The 15,864-nt window shown below is 34.7% G+C and overlaps 1 protein-coding gene across 1 annotated transcript in view; it reads right to left on the reverse strand.

The window, feature by feature from the left end:
- proza (protein Z, vitamin K-dependent plasma glycoprotein a) overlaps positions 1 to 8,129 on the reverse strand; it is a 12,793-nt gene extending 4,664 nt beyond the window's left edge. Inside the window, exons 1-6 of the mRNA XM_016543225.1 lie at positions 7,921 to 8,129; positions 7,645 to 7,741; positions 4,579 to 4,748; positions 2,955 to 2,979; positions 2,256 to 2,369; positions 582 to 710 (exon numbers count right to left, since the gene is read on the reverse strand). Of these exons, the coding sequence (XP_016398711.1) occupies positions 582 to 710; positions 2,256 to 2,369; positions 2,955 to 2,979; positions 4,579 to 4,748; positions 7,645 to 7,720 (514 nt within the window). The 5' untranslated portion in view covers positions 7,721 to 7,741; positions 7,921 to 8,129. The remainder of the gene's footprint in view (positions 1 to 581; positions 711 to 2,255; positions 2,370 to 2,954; positions 2,980 to 4,578; positions 4,749 to 7,644; positions 7,742 to 7,920) is intronic.
- Between the last annotated feature and the right edge of the window lie 7,735 nt (positions 8,130 to 15,864).

The raw sequence follows: 15,864 nt of genomic DNA on the forward strand, positions 1-15,864 counted from the left end.
GACCAAATTCCCTATTAAAACATAAATAATTCCCTTTGAGCTAAATTGACCTGTTTCCCTTACAAAGCTAATTTACCGATATAGGCTAATCTTACGTGAGACACTGTAAGCAGGGCTGTTTTTGACCATTTCAAATGGAAAGAGCCTATCCTGGTTGACCATTTCTCTCTTCCCATCATTCTCTCCCCAATCACTACAAAACAAATCCCATTCTGTATTCACACCATGGTAAAATATGCACTTAGTTATGGTTCCACTGTAAATTTATTTTGGTGTTCTTAAAATATAACCAATATCTAGGCAAGTATTAAACAAACAAAAAAAATAGTACATACATACATAATGCTTATAAAACATTGCTTTATTGAAATTGACATTTTTTCCCCATTTTTTTAGTTTACTTTTGCAAAATAATTTTTTATATTATTTTAGTAATAATAATAATGCAAAACATTATTACAACATTAACACAACATTTCGTGATCAGTACAATTTCTCAACTCATCTGCCATTATCAGCGGTTGCATTAACCTGTTTGTGCATTGTTCATAAACTGTGAGACAGAGGCGTAAGGGACTCACCAGCAGGCACGCACTTCTCTCTCTGCTGCAGTTTCCAGCCGTACGCACACGAGCACTCGTACGACTGATAGCCCGGCTTACAAAACTGGCTGCACCCTTTGCTCTTATCGATTACACATACCGTTTGATCTAGATGTGAAAAAAAAAAAAATCAGTGAGAACAACAACAAACTTCATTCAGCATCATGTAACAAAGACAATTTAGAAATACTAAAATTTCTTATCCAGTGGTGAACTTTTTAGAGTTTCAAGCCCTATTTAGCAGGTCAAACTAAATGTTAAGTGTTGTATGTCATAATTTTGTTGAAAGGGTCATGCAATGCATTTTCAGATCTTTCTGATTCACTTTACTGCACTGAATTTATGCTCTTGTGACTAACATGACAGGCATGAGTTGTTGACAGACCTCAGCATCATTATTCATTACATTTATTTACAGGCACCTTTCACGACACTCAGTTCACCTTAAAAGTCATCCTAAGAATATTAATATAACAACAATAAACAGCATACCGTAACATGCATTTAGACACTGAGGAATAAAATATTGCTTAGTACATGTGAAACCATAAATATGATGTCCAAGGGAAAGGAATTACACAAATGAAGGGCAACAAGACTTTAACAAGTATAGATGGAAAAACTATAGACAGGTCAATAGTCACTGAGAAGCTATCAGATTTAGCCTAAGTAGATATTGTACCTACTAGTAAGATTTCAGTTATACCACTATTGAGTTAGTGGTAAATTAGAGGATAGCCAGTTTTTAATTCCAGCTAACAGCTGAACAGTAAAGGTGGAGGGAAGACATAGAAGATAGATAAAGCTGAGCATCATCAGCATATCAGTGGAAATGAATGTCGTGCTTCCTAAAAATATGTTCAAGGGGCAATAGATAAATAGTAAATAAAAGAGGGCCCAAAACTGAGCCTTGGGGAACACCAGTGGTTAAACTAAGACAGACCTGTGCCCATTACTCCAAGGGAGTCCAGCTTGTCTAGGAGGATGTTAAACGAGATTGTATCAAAGGCCGTACTTAGAATGAGCACCGGTTAGTTCTCACCACAGTTTAAAGGGGTCATATGATGTTGCTAAAAAGAACATTATTTGGTGTATTTGGTGTAATGAAATGTGTTTTTTTAACCTTAAACTGCATAAACACATTATTTTCCACATACTGTACATTATTGTTTCTCCTCTATGCCCCGCCTTTCTGAAACGCGTCGATTTTTACAAAGCTCATCGTTCTGAAAAGCGAGTTGTGCTGTGATTGGCCAGCTATCCAGTGCGTTGTGATTGGCCGAATACCCCAAGCGTGTGACGGAAATGTTACGCCCCTTACCATACTGTGATGATGCCCTGTCAGGCCGGAGCGATGATTCAAAAACATGAAAACCCATTATAAACGAGGCATTCGTTGCATCCAGTGGGGACATTCCCGAAGATTCGACGAAGGAGCGTCCGGAGGGCTTGCGGCAACCACATGTGACGACCTCCTTGATTTACATGTTAAGGGATGTGTAGAGGGAAATCACAACTGGGGCGATTACAAATTCTGGCGTTTCAGAAGGGTAGAAAGCCTAATTCTGGACATTTTAATTTTCTGTTTCTTGATCCCTTTAATGTGTACTTTTTAAATAAGAGCTCAATCAAGATGAGGGTTCAGTTACATACCTGTCTCACAGTGGATTCCTGAAAAGCCTGATTTACAAATGCAGTCAAAGCCCCCCACACTATCTGAACACATGGCTCCATTTTTGCATGGCTGCTCAGCACACTGGTCACCATCTAGCATGTAAAACAACATCAGAGATGACGCATGTCACACACTTAAAACATTATACGTCTATAAATGTATCAAATCAGAATACACCGTATCTTGAGCATTAGTACATGATTCTCTGGAAGGCTTGATTATGATTGGTCAATCGTAGCAATCCCATGTACAATACTGTTTATGATGACCGCTATATAACTATATAATCAACTGCTTTCCCATGAAATCCAACATACTTCTTAACTGTTGTTAGTTTCATCTAATAACCAGCTGACCTGGACATGGAATAGGTCCAATGTATTACATATATTTCTTTAGTTTCTTTAATCAATTTGATTGCATTAGGGCAACAAGTGGAACAACTGATTCCACTTGTCTATATTCATCTCATTGAGGTACCTGAAATGCAGGGTTTCCCCAACTCCAGTCCATTCAACACACTAAACAGCTGTTGAGTTGAACCAGGTGGTTTAATTAGTCTAACACATCTAACACATTCTGGTAGGTGGGTCTCCAGGACTGGAGACATCTGGAAAGACAGTTGACACCTGACTTTCTCACATGACCATCATGCATATGCAACATTCACAACTTACCAATGTAGACAGACCAGAAGATATCCTTTAAAGAAACAAAAACACAATCCATTTAAGTCTGTACATAATTACGAGTGCAACTGTGAATATTAGTAGTAATATTAAATGTGTAGACTAGAAGTGTGTGAAATTCACACAAATGACTTCTCAATTTTTTTGATAATGATAATAATGAAATATACGGAGCGTGTGTTTTGTGCTGGTATCTTGGATGGCTTAGGCTTAGGATTTTGTTTAGGTAGATCTTCATATTCTGTGCAGTGGTTAGTTCTCAGCCGTGACAGAAATTAACTTTTCCACTACAAGGCAATATTTGCATCCTTAAACTGAATTTATTTTAAAAACGTGAAATGATACTTTTTTTTTTAAGCTATATTTATGGTCTTTTTATGCCTTTATTGTGAGAGGACAGTAGAGAGCTGACAGGAATGCACTGGGAGGAGAGAAGGGAGCAGGATTGGCAAAGGACCTCGAGGCGGGATTCGAACTCGGGTCACCGTGAGCGCAGTTGCGCTATATGTCGACACACTAACCACAAGGCTATGGGCGCCGGCGTGAAATGATACTTTATAAGAAAACTGCTGAGTCATTGAATCATTCATTCAAACGATTCATTCAGTAACGAAGCACCACTATGGGCCTATTTACACCTAGTCACTTCATGCGTTTTCTCTGATCGGATATCTATCTGCTTTGATAAAACGTTTCCATTTACACTTGGCCGCATAAATGCGTCTTCACAAAACGGATATAAATCCGGTCTTCAATTCCCGTGCTATCTGCAAATTTAACGGAGTTCACGTTAACGAAAGCAACAGATAAGTGCTGCATTTTATTCATTATCAGCTAATTTCGAGATCAAAGACCGCAACAGGAGAGAGTGCGACATCAGCACTGGAAAGATAGATTAGTCTCACTACCTTTAATGAAGATGATTGTGTGTTGAGCGTCTGCGACTTACTTTCAGTTTCCTTTGTGGCAGTTTGCGTGTCGGCTTGCTGAAGAGATACTCGGCTACTCATCCGCGGCGATACGTCACGTGTTGCATTAGCGCAGCCATATCTGACTATAACATGCCATATAGCCTATAAAACGCTCTCACACGTTTATTATTTTTATATTTTGGGAGGAGTAAAATTTGCATATGTGGTTTCAACAACCAGATGCATTCACACTTGTCCAGTTTCATCCAGACCACCTCCTTCCTAAAGTGGTTTGAGCGATCAGATTTAAATGCGTCTCGAATGCGTCTCGGAGGGCATTTACACCTGGTCTTTTCACGATCGGATAGCTATCCGATCAGACAAAAACGCATGAAGTGACCAGGTGTAAACAGGCCAACAGGCCACTTCTGCTGTGGTCAACAAAATTTTTTTGTTGGCAAAATATTAACAGAATTGCGTCTCAAAATTGAACTCAAATTGTTAACTTACTGTTTTTTTATATAAAATCAAAGACATTGCACAAAGCAAGCAAAAACACCTTGATAGTGCAAAAGTAAATGACATACTCAATGTCAGCTTGCACGTCGTTGCACAACCAATAATTACAATTTCATCACAAACAATAAATATCACACACCCCTAGTTTAGACTGGTGAATTCAGGTTAAGATTCAGACTCACTGTGCGATAATTATCCTGGAAGACTTCTCTTGCTTCTTCGTAATCACAAACTTCCTCTAAACACTCCCTCTCGAGGTTGGCAGGGAGTTTAGTCTCTTCATCACCCGCGTTGCTTCTCTTCTGGCGGGAAATTAAACTAAGTGCATCCCACTTTTCCAGGAACACGGGAGCTGAGGTGTGTAGGGACACAGAAATTGTGAAAATGATTTTATACGGTGTGAACGGCAGGTGAGAAATAGATAAAAGTGATATTTCAATTGAAACATTCAAACATGATTTCTGGTTATGGCCACCAGAAAAGACGTGCACATGGCGAGAATTCACGGCTACTCATATTTGATGTGGAGGATGGAAAAACATTTAGATTGTCAGTTGTGGTGCGAGTGAGGCACAGATGGATAGCAGATTAATGTCAAATAATATTCGCTGTTTAATTTATTTAAAGGTGGGGTAAGCGATTTTTCAAAAACGCTTTAGAAAACTGATTCGGGCCGAATAGCAAAACAAACTTGTAGTCAATCAGCAGTAAGGGGCGTGTCTACTCATGATGTGGAGGAGAGAGCTTTCAGTGCACAGGACGGACATTAGCCGAGCCGAGCGACAGAAAGATAGAGATGGCGGATAAAAAACAAAAGAGGAAAACGTCTGCGGAACAAAAGAAGGCTTAAGGCAAGAAGTAGGACCCGTGTAAATATGGGATCAGCTTTCCAGCGCTGGAGAGAACTCAAGGAGCGGAGGCCTGCGATCGGACGCCGAGGTTGCTTTGCTTCTTCTCGATAGTTGAGTAACACAGTGTATGCGCTGCAACAGCTAAAGTCTGTCTAGTACACTGGACGCGACAAAGCGACTGTTGAAAATCATTTGAAATTTGTGTCAATACGTCATGAATAGAACGCAGCAGCAGTTTTCTGTCGGGGATTTGTCGTGTCGCGCCGCATCCAGTGTAGACCATAGATAAGTATATATATCTGGTGTAGACAGCATCACTGATTATAATGAGTTCTATAGTATTTTGTCGCGCCGCTCACGTCCGGTGTAGACACGGTTTTGCTTTGTTTCACAGAACTAATCGTTGCCTGGGTTGCGTACGTATATGTGGGGCGGAGCTATCAAAATAGGGGCGAGACCCTTTTGGGGTAGGGGCGTGTTTGTTTTGGTGATTTCAAATATCAACATTGGCTACCAGAAATCTCTTACCCCACCTTTAACTTAATTATTTTTAAATGCAGAAAAGATGTAAGTTGCAGATGATTAAAATGACTAAATCGCTTTAGAGGGGAGATCACTTTAACACACAGACTAAAAAATAACCTGCAGCAACAGTGTAAAAGTAGCCCAATTCCGATGTAAAGCCACAGACTTGGCAAAACTGACTAGCCATAGTGCTGTCAGAATAATAATAAAAAAAAACACTACGATGTATTAATGATTATTTATAGGAAAAACCAGGTTCTCATTGGACTTCGTTTTAACACACAGGGCAACACAAGAGGCTTCACAGACTGCAGTCTGGTTTGAGAAGCCAGACACGTTAAATTTAAAAACGGCAGTAAGAAAAATTGAGACATTCTGAAAAAAATAATAAAAATATATTGCAATATCTTAAATTCCGCTAACGTTAAAAGTTCAGCTTATAAAGACAGCAAGGCAATTTCACTCACATCTCACAAGAGTGACAGCTGTTAGGTACTGCTTTCAAATGCTGTATGTTTCTGAGTGCTCTGTAAAGAGCATCAAAGGTTTCTGTTTACATCGTGTTCAACAGCTTTGAGCACCGTAGCCAATCACAGACAGTGAGCGCTGAACACAATGACCAATCAGAGGCGTTTAAGTTAGTCAGTAAACACCTGTGAATCCTTGCGTAACGAATAACAGCCAGTAAACACAATGTAAAGTGTAGTGCAGTGTAGACATCTTCATAATCCATGACTGACAGCCTCGGTGATTATAAAAGTAGCATTCTTTGCTCACTTTTGTTTGTAATTTAAATACAAGTTACACTTTTCCTTCTGCTAACAACACACTGCAATGCTTCTGGACTGACAACTGTAATTAAATATAGGTTTTTCCTCGAGTCCCTCAAATCATTGTCCACTTTGTTATTGTGACTACTTGCGCTTTAACTTAAAATCTGGCAAAATGAAATAACAATTAAATCACAAAGCTGACATCACTTCCTTGGAGGATGAATGAGATCCTCTGTTATTTCAACCGTCTCTTATTTATTTATTTATTTTTACAACCTGAAATGGTCAACCTCAATATGTACATTCTGCTATGGGATATATGAAAAGTCAATAGAAAGTAATATTTTTAAAATTAAATGTTAAAAAATATACAATTCTTTATTCAAATTCAGGCCTTAACAGTTAACCTGTATTACTTGTATTTTGTAAACCAATCACATTATAGCCTTGATGTCACCGAATCACTTTCTTAGTTTTACGACAATGAGTCACTGTTTGCAAGTAAAGAAATTAAACATTACCGTAAACTGAATACTACCCGTCACAAAATTATCTGTGGCTAAATAAACGTGTTTTTTTTCTAATTCTGAGGCTCTCAGAGGGCTCTGCCCTGAATTTGGCAACATTACAAATAAAATGGCGCAGTTCTTAATGACACCGCAAATCAAAATAGCACACGGTCTCACTATGATAATGTATCAGTTGGGCAGAATTATATGAGACAATATTTCAGAGCAAATATAATATGTACATATGCATATTTTATAAAACAACAAAAACAATCCGCAGCAACAGTAGCCACATTCCGCGGGATAAAGGCGGACTTGGCAACCCTAGCATGGGTTTGATCACGTGGTGCCTGTTACTTTTCTCACCGCTTGTCTTGACGATGCGCATTTTATTTAAACGTTTTATAAGAGCTCTAGGAGATTTTCATTGGTGTGTCAAGCTCTCGTTTAATTAAAATGCATGGTTGTACGCTGAACTTGCCAAAAGTCTGACAAAAACGGCCGCTGGAGAAACGAATACGAAGGTTTATCAACCACAAGAAGAAGAAAAAAAAGACTCCAAAAGATTTAAATGTCGAAAAATGCATTACCTGTTCCTTTGTGCAACCCAGCGGTCACAAAGCCAAACAAAACTGCGAGAGAAAACAATCCTCCGATGCAAGCCATGATGACGGTCGACGCCTCTGCCTGAGAAATACAGGATCATTTAACTTCATTCAACTGTTAAACCCACGCTTGTCCTAAATGTTCAGTTTCCAGTTAGAATCAACATCGCAATAATAAGCAGCGGTGGGTTTTAACCTTAAAATGCAATGTAGGTTCTCTATTGTTTATTTATTATAGGCTATTGCATAACGGAGACTCACCCGCTTAGCTTCTGGCGCAGATCTGAGCTCTTCACTGAGGAAAAGATAATATTTGATATTAACTTGAGCTATAATCTGCTGTCACATCTACTGAGGTGAAATAGTCTGTGTCAGACTGATATCATAACATCTATTGTTGTTGTTTTGTACAAGAGTGTGCCGTCCTGCGTTTGTGTGTCTAACCACACGAGGGAGCAAACGGACTAACGCTAGCATTTGTAGCTTTCCCTCAGAACAATTAAAGGGGTCATATGATGTTGCTAAAAAGAACATTATTTTGTGTATTTGGTGTAATGAAATGTGTTTATGCGGTTTGTTGCCGACTAATTTTCTTGGGAAGTTGCTAAAGGAAGGTCGATTTGTTGCTAAATTATGCAAAATTGTGTCACTCTATCAAATCTCAGCAAAAAAAAAATATTTTGTTAATTTCGATTCGTTCGTTAAATAACATTAATGCATAATATAAAAATATAAATAACTGTATTTTTAAATACAATATTGAATTATTGAACACTTACACGTTGTTGAACAATTACAATTTAAGTTTTTTTATTAACATGTTTTATTTTTTTATTAGCTTTTTTTTTTTACGTTTTTAATTAAACTAGTAAAACGACACATTCTAAACAACACTGTTTTAAGCAGTGTGTTAGTAGTTTGTTAGTATGCTACACTACAGACACAGAAAAGTCTGAAAAAAATAGTCTACTATATGAAGGAATTTTCCGTATTGATTTTTCACAGGTTTTTTTACCTGCATTTTTAATTATGCATTGCATTTAGTGTTTTCGGGTTACAGGGTCTCATTTATAAACATTGCGTATGCACAAAATGGGCATAGAAATACGCGTACGCAATTTTCCACGCACATAATGTGATTTATAAAAAATAAACTTGCCATAAATATGTACGCAGTGTACGGACATTCTAGACCATGCGTACGAACTCTTTTTCCTGGAGTGAGAAAAGTAATGAAGTAAACAATGATTTTAAACTCTGTTTTCATGTCGATATACACATTTACATTAAATACTCCACTCGCATTAATGGAGATAAACACTGAAATTACATAATTTTACAAACAACATAATTACAATGTTATTAACAATAAACATAATTTTCCTGTGGCATGCTATGTTTTAAAGACGGGAGGTGATGACAGGAGTGCTATAAGTGCACAGTAGACCTAATTCATCTTTAAACTAAACTGCAGATCTCATGTTATGAGAAATATTTTAGCGAGAACAACGATCAATGGTGTGCACTTCGATATTATGGCGGACACTGCTGGAGTAGGTGGTCGAACGGTTCATTTTCTGGTTTGAATAGGTCGAATGATAATAGCTTTAGAAGCCCCAGAAGATATGTCAGCTTATAGCACAAACGCGCACGCTCCTGAAACACACACAAAAAACATTATAAAACGGAGAGTTCCGGTGCTTGATTCTGATTGGTTGAGCCGCGTTCGACGCTGTTGTAAATTACTCTACATACACCTTTGTTTACTTCTGTGTGTTGCTCGGCAACCACTTTGTTGGAACCACAACTGATTCTGAGGAACTACATTGTTTGGTGGAAGAATACTGTTTTTATTAATATCATTACACTTTATTTGCTCTGTTTTATTTTGTGAAACCTTACTACGTATATGGAATAACCGTTTTATAAAAGCAATAAGCCTCGTGAAGCTGTGGTTTACAGTGAATTTAAAACAGCTAAGGGGGGTTACTCCGTTTCGCGTCGTACCTAACAACGCCCCTTGGCTGTTATAAATTCACCGTAAACCATGGCTTCACGGGGCTTATTGCTTTAATAAACCTTGAGATTCCACAGAGAAGAATATGAGGCTGATTTGATTATTCCCTATATTGTTAAAATATTTTAAGATATTTTATTAGTTTATATATTAAATTAATTTTTGAAAATTTCATTATTCATCCTTTTTAAATAACAATAACATGTTTTTAAATAAATATTCAAAATATATATTTTTTAAATAATTCGAAAATAAGAACACTTTTAAAAAATATTTTATTTTAAAAAAAATTTATATTTCTTTAATTATTTATTCAACAACAACAGCTGCATAAACAATACTTTTTGCTTTTTAAAAAAGTATTTATTCCCCCTTATTTTCAATAAAAACAAATATAACAACATTATAAGAAATTAAAATAAAAGAAAATAGTTAAATAATAATAATTTTATGTTCAAGGATATTTTATTTCATTTTTAAATGACCTATTATCCCTTATTTTTAATAACAACAAAACACTTAAAATATTCGATTGAATTTTTTTGTTAAGTTTTATTAGATTTTTAAAAAATGTTTGTTATAAAAAAGAGAAAAGTGTAAGATGTGTGTGTGACCGCTCACCTTCGGCGGGTTGGCGCGCAGCACGACCTGAGTGATGGATGCGGGGGGCAGGATGGGGTTAAAGGGCGCGATCTCTGTACCAGATGGAGGCTGAAGCTTCACTCGCATAGACTGACACAAACACAAGACCGTACGGGGTCAAAGGTCAAGGTACGGCAGAGGTCATATTTAAAGTGCAACTTGTGAATCTTCAGAAAGTCATCAAACATGCTTCAAGAAATCTGTGGTTGGCATTTTATATGTTGTAGTAAAATGATCATACTGGTAAGCTGCAGGATAACTTAAAATTATGGATATCTGGGTGAATCTCACAGAACTTTTTTGAGACACATTTCACCAAAAAAATAAAGAAAAGAAAAGAAAAGAAAAGAAAAAAAATATTTATTGTAACTGTCTTATATAATATGAATAATAAAATATCACAATAATTAACATAATAAAATATATAATAATATACATACATATTTTTTATGATAATATTGTATTAATTATAAGATTATTGTATTAATTTATTTTACATTAATTTTATATATATATTTATACTTTTTTCATAAAGAAACTTTAAGTCCGTGATATATCCATAGGATAATTCAGATTTTAATTCATTTTAAAAACAAAGAAATATGAAGAAACATTATATTCTTACATAATTTATTTATATATATATATATATATATATATATATATATATATACATATACAAGTAATATGGATATCTGGGTGAATCTCACAGAACTTTTTTGAGACACATTTCACCAAAAAAATAAAGAAAAGAAAAGAAAAGAAAAGAAAAAAAATATTTATTGTAACTGTCTTATATAATATGAATAATAAAATATCACAATAATTAACATAATAAAATATATAATAATATACATACATATTTTTTATGATAATATTGTATTAATTATAAGATTATTGTATTAATTTTTATTACATTAATTTTATATATATATTTATACTTTTTTCATAAAGAAACTTTAAGTCCGTGATATATCCATAGGATAATTCAGATTTTAATTCATTTTAAAAACAAAAATAAATGATAAATTATGTAAGAATATAATGTCATATTTCTTTGTAATTATTATAATAATACTTCAATAATCAAAAATCAAGCCTATAATTTAGACAATAATATATGATCATTTGAATTTGTTATAATTTTTAGAGTTGTAAATTTATTATTATTTGTTATTATATGTATTACATGTATTGTTTTCCCTCCAATTTTACTTCACGTCGGCGTAATCAGTTCATGACTTGAAAATCATTTCAGGTGATAAGATAAATCATAATTGGTTCTGAAAACCGTTCGGACTGCTGCTAAAGGAGCATCATAACATGAATCTCTGCATGTTCTATTACATATAAACTAATACAATAAATAGTAAAGTCATGAAAATTATGAAATTATATGGCTTGGAGTAAGAATTTTAGATGAATATTATTAATTTTTAATCATATTTAATGAACATTGTTTCCATAGTGTATACACCTCTTAATAATAATACAAATATTTGCATTGTTTTACTATTATGAATAATAATTAGAAGAATACCAACAAAAACTTTATACTTTAAGCTTATAATTTATTATTAATTATAACTATTTAATAAAAATTGCTTTCAAATGTATTCAGATACTTTTTAACAATAATAACAATAGTTCTATTTATTACTTTAATATTATTAATACTAATTATAATAATAACAGTTTTTAAAACATAATTATTATTTTATTTATAATAATACTATCAACTATAATTATAACTTCATTTACTGGACAACTTTTTATATATGTTTTTAATATTATAATGTTATCATTATATATTATTGTCATTTTTAATAAAACAATATGATTATAAATATATATATATATATATTAGTATTACTATTATAATAATATATTTATTTACTGAACAAAAGAGTCTTTTATCATATTCCTGTTGCCATTTTATAAAACACAAGAAGTTTTGCTTTACAGTAACTTGACCACAATCATATACCCCATGTAAATGTATACTATATATATATAACTTTATTATATTTTACTTATTATAATTCTTCATTAACAATTATTCAGTTATTTGTAATGTTAAATGTAAAAAAAATTTTTTTTAATAATAATAACAATTGAAAGTAGAACTGCACTAGCATAGCCAGAAATCACAATGTGGGTGGGCCTAGCCAAAATGCATCTGTTATCAAAATAGGCCAACACAACTACGCCTGCTTGAATACACATCACCGTTTAATCAGAGCATAAGCCTGTATGTCATCATAAGAACATAACGATAAGAACAGCATGAGCACGGCGGCCACTGGAGTTATTGTCCTCCGTTTCAGTAGCCATTTTGAACGCGGTGCGTCGGAGTTTGTCACAGCGCTCATACAGCTCCTGGACACACACGTCAGGTCACATGTGAGCACCGTTGTCATGGTTACATCATCCTAATTATACAAGTTCTAACAGTACAGACAGGAGACGGCTGTAATCAATCTATAAAGATAATGTCAACAAGAAGTTCACACTTTTTTAACTTCTATAATGTGACGTGTACAGTAAAAATGACATAAGATATTCTCAATAACGAACAACCGATTAATTGCGCAAGTTTGGGGCTGGTAACCAAAAGTTGCAGGTTTGATTTCAGTCGTTTAGTTTCAGTTTCATGCCATTCTGAACTCAACCAAATGTCATAATTACCGTAATTTCGGAAGACGTTCTACTCTGAGCTGTTCACATCCTCAGACTCGGAAGTGTGCTTGTAATCCCGGTATGGCATGAACGCAGCATAATTCCACCAGACCTGGGGTCTCGTTTTTATAAAACTCTCCGTAGATTTCATCCTAAAAGTGTACGTACGCACAAAAGTTTTCAGATTTATAAAACCATGCATACGCCAGAACCTGCGCAAAAACCCCTTTATAATCCCAGTCAGGGAAAGATTGTGCATACGTGCATCTCCACCCCGACTCCTCCCCGAAATCACCATATATGGAGCTTACAACGCCTAGTTTTACTATGCATAACCTCATCTGCATATCATTTCCATGCATGTCACGTGGATGGGAATCGTTCCCATCCACGTGACACCATGTTTAACACCGTCAAAGGTACAAGACATTAAGGAAATATGAGATACGGACTATAAATGCCATTTGTGCCATACACGTTAATTTTTACTGCTAAAAATCGTCCAGTATCCTTAAGTTTTAGAATAGCCTATATCAAAATATCCATAAAACAAACCTGTTTAAAATAGTTATCAGATAAATATTTTAGAATAGAGTTGATCTCATTCTTTTTACACTGGCCAAATAGTATTTTAATTGTTTTAAACAATTAAAATCAAATTGAATGTATGCAGTTTTGCTGACAAGGTGAACACCTAGCTATTTTTAGTGGAAACAGACAGGCCTATATTTATTGCAGTGTACTGTCTGACTCGGTGCATCACTGACAAAGTATTTAAAAAAGGAAACATGTAAATCTTACCATTTTCTTCAAGGTGTATCCTTCAAATACAGTGGTATTTTTGTGGAGATGTCTTCACACAACATCAACAACTCCATGCAGCTGCAGTTGTACAGTAAGCTATTACAGTGTTCACAGACTTACACTCTATGTGTGGTGGCACTGTTCCCGGGGGAAATATAGCCTATATATACCGGTTCACATTTGCAACTCTGCTTTGCATGTTAAGCCCGTTTGCTGCATAAAAAATCCTCAGCAAACGGGCTTACTGAAAATGCAAAATAATTCTCTGCCAGTAGGAGGAGCTTTTGGAAAAGGTAGAAATAGCGGTTTCCCTGGTAACAGCTGTAATCAAAGCAGCGCTGCGCTCACAAATGCTACTTTATCAGGCATTATAGGAAAGATGATATGTAAATGACTAAATGAAGGTTCCTTCAAAAATACATTTATATAAAAACACCCGTGCTGCAATTTGATTTTAAAAGGGGTCATATGATGCTATTTTAAAGATCATTATTTTGTGTATTTGGTGTAACAGAATATGTTGACATCCTTTAATGTTCAAAAAACACATTATTTTTAAAATACTGTACATTATTGTAGGTCCTCTATGCCCCGCCTCTCTCAAACATGTCGTTTTCAACAAAGCCCCTCCTTTGACAAGCGCAGTCTGCTCTGATTAGCCAGCTGATCCAGTGCATTGTGATTGGCCAAACACCACAAGCATACGTCGGAAATGTAACGCCCCTTACCATAAACGCGAGCTTCATCTTTCAAAATAAATGTAAAGACAGTAAATAATGTCATTCTAAAACGTGCACAGAAACCCAGAAACAGTCACATTTTAGCACATCCGGTAACCACGTCCTGAAGTCAATGGGTTTTTGGTTAAATTCCAGAAATAAGCTCCGTGTTGAACACAAGTCTTATTCTACAAAATAAAATATTGCAATATATGATATTTTAAAGCTTCTAATTGTTTTGAAAAAGGCAGTTGCTGAAAAGTGGCTTTCTGTCAAGGGAACAAGGGTGATTGCCCTCATTATGCCGCATGAGTCTGCTTGCTCTGTGAAGCTGTAAGGTCGGGAAGTCCAATTCATTTTAAATGAACCAGAAGAGGAAAAAAAAAGATTGAGTTTTTTGTGTCACTCCTAGGCTTCCCAGAAATCCTCTGCGATATTTTCTATTAAGCTATGTAAGTTACCCTACAATTCAGAAGTTTACGGTCGGAAAAGGTTGTTTTTTTTTGTTTTTAAAAGAACTTAATACTTTTTATTCAATTAATACTCTTATTCAAGGATGCATTAATTGCTTAATATTTTCTATTAAGTTATATACGTTACATTACCGTTCAAAAGTTTAGGGTACAGAAGTTTTTTTGTTTGCATATTTTGTTTTGTGTTTTGTTTGTTTTGAAAGAAATTAACACTTCTATTCAGCATATTTTCATTTTAATAATTTCAATATTTTAAAGTTACAATAAATACCGTTTTCTGTAAATACTAATTTGTCTCAGTATGTTTTTTTAAAGAAATTTATACTTTTGTTTAGTAAGGGTACATTAGATTGATCAAATGTGACATAACCGTTTTCAACTTTGATAATAAGAAATGCTTATTTAGCAGCAAATCAGCATATTAGAATGATTTCTGAACAATCATGTGACACTGAAGACTGGAGTAATGATGCTGAAAATTCAGCTTGACCATCAAAGAAATTAATTACATTTTAAAATATATTAAAATATAAAAATGTATTTAAAAATGGTAATAATATTTCACAATATTACTGTTTTGACTATTTTTGATCAAATAAATCCAGCCTTGGTCAGCATAAGAGACTTAAAAAACATTCAAAATCTTACTGACCCAAACTTTTGACAGTGGTGTACACAGTGGTCGAATTGTAAAAAAATTTCAGGGGGGATGGTGTGGTCAATTTTCGGGGTGGGGTGGGGTATGTGGGTCCTGTAGCAATTTTACATAACGATTACAAAATTTGTCTGATTTTAAAAAAGTTTTTTTATTAAAGGTTTTATTTTATTATAAAATAGGTTTTTATTTAATGAAAAATTAGCCTTATTAAAT

Source organism: Sinocyclocheilus rhinocerous, unplaced genomic scaffold (assembly GCF_001515625.1).
Source record: "Sinocyclocheilus rhinocerous isolate Xijiao unplaced genomic scaffold, SAMN03320098_v1.1 scaffold489, whole genome shotgun sequence".
Taxonomy (NCBI): domain Eukaryota; kingdom Metazoa; phylum Chordata; class Actinopteri; order Cypriniformes; family Cyprinidae; genus Sinocyclocheilus; species Sinocyclocheilus rhinocerous.